Genomic DNA, 9,038 nt, shown 5'->3' on the forward strand with positions numbered 1-9,038 from the left:
TAACTCAATTGGAAATGTTACTGCGTGCATCTCGAATTGCCACTTTCTCGTTTTGGGGCCTGCCTTGTGGCAGGAGAGCAGCTGCTGAAGTCTCAGTCAGCGGACCCTTTTCTAAACCTCGAGATGGACGCTGGGGTCTCTACTGTACAACGAAGTCAGAGCTGGCTTGGCAGCATCGGCCCCGCCCACCATGAGATAGACACGGCCTCATCCCATGGACCACAAATGCAAGACGCCTTCCTGTCACCTTTATCTACTAAAGGTACATGTCATTTTAAGTCTCAGCTCTTCACTTTCCTGGGAAGGTTTTTGTGCTTTAGGGCCCCAAATAGAGCCTTACTCCTTCATTATAGGTCCTTGAGGGCCAGTCATGAGAATCTGCTAGAGAGGGGATAGTTACTAGAACAAGGCCCACTGGCCTTAACTATCCTTTGCTGTATTTTAGATGGATAACGCAGGTAAACTGTCATTCCAGGTCAGCGCTGATAACATGAAACTTGGCACTTGATTTTGATGAAACAAACACTAAGCTTGAACTTGAACTAAGCAGACTGTTACGCTCATGTAAGGAATACCATTCTTGTCATAAGTAGCCATGGGTCATACAGAATTGTAGTCAGTTGTCTTCTCATTTTTATTTTACTGATAAAATTTGTGGAAATTTTCTTGTTCTCTTGTGAGTGTTAATGTAATAGCCTCAATTTTTCCTCCTAGTCTTCAGAGCCTAATAATCTGGCCCTTCACCAGAAACTGAGTGCGGGCATCCATACTGGGGGAGTAGAAAGTTGAAGAAGTTTTAAAATGACTCACGTTGTTGGGTTTAGAGTAACAGGGGTGTGTGAGTAGGAGGTGGTCTGAGTGTTGGCGGTTTTCTTAATGGCCAAGCGCTTGCCCGGTGTTGGATTTTCAGTCTGTCCTCACTGTTTCATGAACCTGCTTTCGTGGAGAAGCTTGTGGCTGCCGTTCCTTTTGTTTAAATTGTGGAAGATACACACAGTATGTTCCGTCTCCACCGTTTTCATGTGTAAACTTCAGTAGCGTCGGGTACATTCACACGGTCGTGCAGCCAACCTCCAGAGCTCGCTCGCGCTTCCTGGCTAACACGTGTCCCCTCCCCGGTGCTGGCAGCAACCACTGTGGTGTCTCTAGGAATCTGACTACTTTAGATGCCTCTCGTGAGTGGAATCGTACAGTTTCTGTCTTTCTGTGACTCAGGCTTAGTGCACTTTGACATTCTGAGTTCACCCCTGTGGCAGCGTGTGTATACCAACACACCCTGTTTATCCATCCATCTACCCTGTGCTGGGCACAGGGCTGCTCTGACTTCATGGTTCCTGTGAACAAGGCCGCAGCAGACGTGAGCGTGCACTGGCTCTTCAAGATATGACTCTCAGTTCTTCTGGGCCAGAGTGGGGTGCCAGGTCACAGGGTTACTACTCTTGAGCTTTTGAGCAACTGTCGACCCGCCAGCATTGACAAAGCATTCCAATTTTTTTGTCTACCAGTGCTTGCTTGCTTGCTTTTTTAAAGCATTCCAATTTCTTGACATCCTTGCCAACGATTTTATTTTCTGGGCCTTTTTTTTTAAATGGGGACATGAGGTGGTGTCACTGCTTTTTTAAGAAAAGTTTTTAAAGAGATCATTTCAAATTTAGAAATTAGAGATAATAGTATAATGGAACCTTTGCCTCCCACTGCCATGTGTCTGTTACCCAGCTTCAGTTATTAATTCATGACCAGATTTGTTTGATCCCTTTCCCTTTCCTGTATTATTGAACCAAATCCAAGACGTGCCATTTTTTTATCTTTGAATATTTCAGTATGTACCTTTAAAAGGAATCTTTAAAAAAACAAACCCATAATGCCATTATCATTCCTCTTACAATTTAACAGTAATTCCTTAAAACCATCAAATGTCTAGTAAGTATTTAAATTCCAGTTGTTTCCTAATGTCATAAATGTTTTTACGGTTAGGACCAAGATCCAGATGAGAGGGTCAGACATTGTGATTAAGTTTTCAACTCTTTAAAAACTGATTGTTCTCTCCCCATCCTTTTTTTTTTTTTTTTTTTTTTTTTAACCCTTTGCAGTATTTTCATTGACGAAACTTGCTTCTGTGGATTTTCTCAAAATGTGGACTCTGGTGATTGCTTCTTCATTGCTCGACCCTCTCCTCTGTATTTTTTGTAAATTAATAATTGTTTCTAAAGACCGATCAGATTCTGGCTCGATTGGTTTTGGAGGCAGGCAAGACTACTTCCCAGGTGGAGGTTGTGTTTCTCTGTGCCTGGGTCTCTCTCTGATGAATTTTTTTTTTTTTTTTTTTTTTTTTTAAATATCTACTACTGTTAACATAACATGGGAATTTTAGCAGTGGATTTAATGTTTGGCTTTGAGAATTCCGAGCAGAAATCCACATGTGAGGAACTGCTAATATTTCAAATTGAACATTTTCTTCATGAAGCTAGTTCGTAACTTTCGGTCCTTTCTCATCAGGTGATGAATGCAGTATTGGTTCAGCCACAGATTTGACGGAAAGTAGCTCCATGGTGGATGGAGACTGGACAATGGTGGATGAAAACTTCTCCACACTCAGTTTAACTCAGTCGGAGCTGGAGCACATCTCCATGGAGTTGGCCAGTAAGGGGCCTCATAAATCCCAGGTCCAGCTTCGGTGAGTTTCTCAGTTTTTCAGAAGCCCAGAACGCCTAGTCAGCGTGTTTGGGCATATAGCGTACAGGGGCTCCGTTCCTGATGACGATTCCTGTCTCCATCTACGGCTTCTCAGTGTCGATCTTTGTGTTTCTTCTCGTGCATAGGTACTTGCTGCACATGTTCATGGAGGCAGGGTGTCTAGACTGGTGCATCGTCATAGGCCTGATTCTCCGAGAATCCTCAGTAATCAGCCAGATCCTGCTGCTCATCCAGTCTTCGGAGGTGGATGGAGAGATGTTACAGAACATAAAGACAGGGCTACATGCGGTAGACCGATGGGCCTCTACGGATTGGTAAGTGTGGGGCTCCTTAGGCTTGTTACCTCTGCTGTCCTGGGGTGGGCCCTGCCCCTTCCGAGTAAGGTTTAGTTCTGTTGCATTTATTTGGAGATTTTTAGGTTGGTAGAAATAAAAGTGCTTTCACACATTCATTTCTGTTCACTTTTTTTTTTTATGTGTATTTATGTTGAGAGACAGAACGCGCCAAGGGAGGGACAGAGAGAGAGGGAGACCCAGAATCCGAAGCAAGCTCCAGGCTCTGAGCTGTCAGCACAGAGCCCGACACGGGGCTCGAACCCACGAACCATGAGATCATGACCTGAGCCGAAGTCGGATGCTTAACCGACTGAGCCACCCAGGTGCCCCTAGTTAATTTTGAGAGGGAGAGAGAGTGCCAGTGGGGGAGGGCCAGGGAGAGGGAGAGACGGAGACTTCAAAGCAGACTCCAGGCTCTGTGCTGACAGCCGGGTGCAGGGCTGGAACCCATGAGCTGTGAGATCATGACCTGAGCTGAAGTCAGACCCTTAACGGACTGAGCCACCCAGGTGCCCCGACACGTTCACTTCTCAAGCGGTTTTCTTTAGTCACCATTCTCTACCCAGCCATGTGTGTGAGTGCAGAGCGGCATGGCACAGGTGGTCTCAGAGTTAGGCTGGAACATGAGATCTGTGGTTCCGTAGAACTGCAGGTAATAACCTCTCAGCATCTGCTGAAAAGAGGAGTGTGTGCATTTAACGGTCCATAGCAGTGACCAGCAAGCCCAAGTTAAGAGTTAGTGGTTAGAAGCTAAGAGCTTTGGCTTCTAGTCCTTTATAACCAGCTAGGTGTGGATTTGGGGTTTCCCTTACTTGGAGCTAGTTTGTTTCTTAGTTGCCAAGTTCACTAAGATTAGATGTACCCTGTGAAGGTTCTTTTTCAAGTCTGAAACTCTGTTGGTCCTTACACTGTGGAATAGGATTTTCTTTTTTAAGTTTGTTTTTTATTTTGAGAGGGAGTGAGCCCAAGTGGGGGAGACAGAGAGTGAGAATGAATCCCAGGCAGGCTTCACGCTGCCAGGACAGAGCCCCATGTGGAGCTTGAACTCCCCAACCGTGAGATCATGACCTGAGCCTAAACCAAGAGTCAGATGCTTAACCCACTGAGCCACCCAGGTGCCCCGTGGAATAGGATTTTTGAATTATGCTACTACTGGAGAATGTTAGTCCTTGCTCCTCGAGCTCAGAGCTGTAAGACACACACACACTAAAGCCTGCCCCCCCCCCCGCCCCCCGTGCTGGCCAGGACACCCAAGGGGGGCGGCATCATTTCCTACCCTGTGCCTCCTCCCCTACACGCAACATCTAGCATTGACCTCAGTTTCAGCATTTAGGAGTTTATCCAGAACATTCCATGGAGCATTTCCAATGTGGCAGTAGAGAGCTAATTTTCTTTTCTGTCTACCTAGTCCTGGATATAAGCCATTCTTAAACATCATTAAGCCACAAGTCCAGAAGTTCAGTGAGCTGACAGAGGAGCAGGTCCAGCCTGAAGCCTTCCAGCCAATAACTACGGGTAAGACTCCTGAACACACTGGGCCCCGGGCAGAGGAAAGCCGGGGCCCCTCGGGCCACGGAAGCCTCCCCCAGGGCGAGGTCGGAGGCAGCGGTCTGGTCGGCAGGAACGAGGAGCACGCAGCCCGAGCAGAGGAGGATGGATCCTTTCAAGACGGGACTTACGACTGTTCTGTGTCCTAACGGCAGCGGCGTGCCATCACCACGGGCAGTGTTAACTTGCAGCAGCACGTGCAGCTGAGGCACCTGGCCTAGCTGGACGACTTAACCAGGGAGAGGACTCAGAGACTCTGGTGAGGTATTACTGAATGCTGACTCTTCCTCTTCTAGGAAACCTGACTCCATAAAAATGTGATATCAAACCCTTTTTCACAAAAGTTTTTAAGCTGCAGTGGAAAGTAATAAAGAGCACTGTACAGTTGTACGTGGGAATATTTTGATTTTATTCGTAAAGAATGGTAGCTCCTAAACCTTGGGATTGTTTTGCCCTAGACGAGCCTACTTTTTCACTACTTAACAGCTTCTTACGTGTTTTCTGGTTCAGCGTGTGTCCAGACTGCTTTTTAAAATTAAATGCTAAGGTGCTTGTGTAGCTCATCAGGTACTTGAGCTACCTGTGTGCCCCTTCGGATGGAGAGCACTGGGCTCCGTCATCGGGCCTCCTGAATGGACACCTGCCACGGCACACCGTGTGGCTGTTGTGACAGGGTCATGCTCCTTGGCCTTTTGTAGCCCATTCAGTCCCAGTCCTGAATTGATGGACGCTGTGTGCCTGCTCTCTTAGCAAGCTTCATTCCTGCCAGTCCGTGTGGGCAGAGGTCTGGGGGGGGGGGGGGGGTTCTTATCAATTATGCTGTTAGATACCACTAAACTATTTTGTATCCGAGAACTGTATCTTTTTGTGAATACTCTTGTGTAAATATACTCAGAGGCACTGTTCATATTTTTAGGGCTTATATTATAATCTGTAAGGTTTTATGCTGGATTCTGCATGGCTATTCTCACTCTTGGAAGAGAGACAAGACTTGCTTTTCTTTCCAAATCTGAGCAGTCTTCAGAGAAGAGAACAGGTTTATCGGCTCGGTCATACAGTAACGGAAACGGTCACACTGATCATGAAATCAAACAGGTTTTGTGCAAATTAATGTAGTTTCTTATTTATTGCTTTTGTAAATTGAATAAAAATGGGACTTTCATGTAAATAGACTGCTGAATCCTGTATTATCACGGCTACTAAAAATTACTATGTGAACAATGCATTCTTCATTGTAACTTTTAAAATATTTTATGTATTTCTAGATAGGACTTAAATGTGAGTTTTCATACATTATGAAAACCTACCTGCATACTCCTGTCCTAATTGCTTCAGACTAAACGCATATCCACGGTATGTAGTTCGGTTACCTTCTGTCAGTATTAATTTAGATAGCTTGTTTGTACTGTGCAATTTGAACAAAGGAATGCAATGTTATTTTTTACAAAAACAAACTTGTTTATTTTTGTAATAACGATGTATTTGATGTGGACCAAATTCATACCACTATGTAAAACAGCCTCCTTTCTCATAGTGCAATTACAGTTTAAAAATAAAACTTGGTCCTCTATCCTGGCTTTTTAAAGTAAATGGCTGGATACAGTTGTCCTGGCCAGGTTTCCTTCGAAGGGAAACTCAAAAGCATTTTGAAATTGTTAGTTCAGAATTCATCAAAGTGTTTTAAATTATTGAGTTTGGTAATTTACTATCATTTACTTTTTACATTACAAGTGCAGTAACGTCACGTCCCCAAACTCCTGAACGGGTGGGATATGTGATTATGGTACCTGCTCTTTCTGGTGCTACTTTATTTAAGCCTTTGTTTTAAACCACCTTTCCTGAATCTTAGGATAGAACAATAATGTTTCCCCTGTGAGTACATGCAGCCCAGCAAGAAACCAACCTGAAATTTCTTCTCCTGTCCTAGTCCATTAGGAGGAGAACTAGCATTATTTTTGTGTTTGGTGTGAATATGCGGTCAATAAAAATGATTCACCGTTGTAAACAGCTGTGATCCTCTCAAATCTCTGAATGTGCTGCTGGGTCCGTCCTGCACTCTTACAAGCAGGGCACCAGTAAGTGAACTGTACTCCTGTGGGGAACACCACCAATGAATCTGGTCTCCTAGACTTGCTTTTCCATGTAATAGGAAATGGACGGCCCTAAGGCGGAACAATTGGGAGGTTTACAGAAATCTTCTCTGGGTAATTTGTAATAGACTTCACTTTTTTTTTTTTTTTAATTCATATTTTTATTTTGCCTTGTTTGGTTCACATGTCAATGTTTAAGCCATAATTTTAACCAATGAATTTCAGTATTCAGTAGAACTATTTGAAGTTTGAATTATTTGCTGATACCAAAACAAGAAGTCATTTGGGTGGGGGTAGAGTCAACGTTTGCTTGTAATTAAAGTTGCTGCTACTTCTGTAATGTGTACTTTTTTTTTTTTTACTTGGTAAAGGGCAATAAAACCATTACACGCACTTGTGTTTATTCATCACTCAGGCTGACAGCAAAATGTGTATTTATTAAAAGCCACGGAAATATTCTTTTCATTACGTAATTTCGCCCCATAGAATTTTCCTTATAACTACAAATCAAGACAGGTTAAAAATTTATATGCAGAATCATTTAGGATAGGAGCATCAAGAGTTGGCAGCATCCTGTATGTCTGACCGCAGAAGTTTGGAAGAGAAATCCATGTTGAGGACATGGAAAACGTCCAAAATGCAGTAAAAAGGACTTCCTCAAACAAAATTGCGTAAACGTAGAGGAGACGGGCCACCTGCCTCTAGTAGGTGGGATTCTGACTTCCCTGTTTTCCTAAATCTTTGTTTCTATCGATTTCCCTCTTCTGAAGACATTTGGTATGTATGCAGCCATAGAATATGTGGCTTTTTCTGTGTGGCTTCTTTCACTTTGCAGGATGTTTTCAAGGTTCATCTTCACATATCAGTGACTTCATCCCTTTTTAAGGCTGAATAGTGTTACACTTCATGCATCTAGTGTATCTGTCCATTCGTCAGTTGAGGTATCTGGGTGGTTACCACTTTGTGACTATCACGAACGATGCTACTGTGAACACTCACATAGAGGTTTCCAAGTGGATGTACGTTTTCAGTTCTCCCTGGGAGTGAAAACGCTTGGTCACATAACCGGTTTTAATGCTCCGAGGAAATCTTAACCATATTCCAGAGTGCCTGTGCCATTTTTTTACATTGCACTGGCAGGGGAGGTGGGTCCCAGTTTCTCCCATCATCACTTGTTGTTGTATCTTTGGTTGTAGCCATCCGAGTTGTGTGGGAAGCGGTGTGTCATTACCCCGTAGGCGTGCATGTTCGTGGTGGCTGGTGGTTCGTCATGTGGCTATTAGCCGATTTCACAGCTGGGTCGCTTATCTTTTTGTTGCTTTGCAAGAGTTCCTCATGCATTCCGGATACTAGACCTTGATCAGATATGACCTGCAAGTATTTTCACATTCTAAAGGCTTACCTTGTCACTTTTGTGACACTGTCCTTTGAAGCATGAAAGTCGTTCATTTTGGTGAAGTCTCAACTTTTTCTTTGGTTGCTTGTGCTTTGGGAAACCACTGCCTGACACAAGGTAATGGAGATCTGTGCCTATGTTTTCTTCTGAGAGTTTTGTTGTTGGTTTGGTTTTTTAAATTTTATTTACAGTTTTACCTCCTACATTTAGATCTTTGACCCATTTTGAGTTAATTTTTTGTGTATGGTATAAAGTGAGGGATCTAACTTGGTTGTCCCAGCACCATTTAAATAAGTTTTTCCCACTGAGTTGCCAAAAATCATTTGACTATAATAAACACATGGGACTTATTTCTGGACAGTCAATTGTATTATATTGATATGTGTTCACACTGTCTTGATTACCACCCCTACTTTGTAGGAAGTTTTGAATATGGGGGCTCTTAAAAGTTTGTTTTTCAAGGCTGTTTGAACTATTATGGGTCGTTGCATTTCCATATGAATTTTAGGATCAGCTTGTCCATTTCTGTGCGCGTGCGCGCACACACACGAGCTGGGATTATGTTCAATTTGTGGATCAATTTGGGAGGACTTTCAATCCACAAACATGGGATTTCCTTCAGCAATGTTTTAGTATCCGGTGTAAAAATCTTGTACTTTTGTTATGCTTATTACCAGGTACTTGACTCTTACTGCTACTGTGAACAGCATTTTCTTGTTACAGAAGTCAGTTGACAGCTGTGTATTGATACATTGCTACATTGCTACAACACTGCTGAATGAATTCATTTATTAAGATCATGTCATCCGTACCTAGAAACAGATTTAATTTGTCCTTTCTAATCTAGATGTCTGCTGCCAAACCGCCCTGGCCGGAGCCTCAGTACACTCAGTGGCGGTAGAGGACATGCTGGTTGTCTTTCATCACACATGATGATGTTAGCAGCGTTTTGTAGACGTGAACTTCCTCACCCTG

The 9,038-nt window shown here is 43.5% G+C and overlaps 1 protein-coding gene across 4 annotated transcripts in view; it reads left to right on the forward strand.

The window, feature by feature from the left end:
* RIC1 (RIC1 homolog, RAB6A GEF complex partner 1) overlaps positions 1–7,060 on the forward strand; it is a 147,414-nt gene extending 140,354 nt beyond the window's left edge. For 3 of the 4 annotated variants that reach the window (XM_058695853.1, XM_058695855.1, XM_058695856.1), the window contains 4 exons: positions 74–262; positions 2,497–2,674; positions 2,820–3,008; positions 4,438–7,060. In XM_058695853.1, the coding sequence (XP_058551836.1) occupies positions 74–262; positions 2,497–2,674; positions 2,820–3,008; positions 4,438–4,726 (845 nt within the window). In that variant the 3' untranslated portion in view covers positions 4,727–7,060. The remainder of the gene's footprint in view (positions 1–73; positions 263–2,496; positions 2,675–2,819; positions 3,009–4,437) is intronic. The other variant, XR_009251896.1, reaches the window with a different exon arrangement.
* The last annotated feature ends 1,978 nt before the right edge of the window (positions 7,061–9,038 follow it).

The sequence above is a fragment of the Neofelis nebulosa genome, chromosome 12 (assembly GCF_028018385.1).
Source record: "Neofelis nebulosa isolate mNeoNeb1 chromosome 12, mNeoNeb1.pri, whole genome shotgun sequence".
Lineage (NCBI taxonomy): Eukaryota > Metazoa > Chordata > Mammalia > Carnivora > Felidae > Neofelis > Neofelis nebulosa.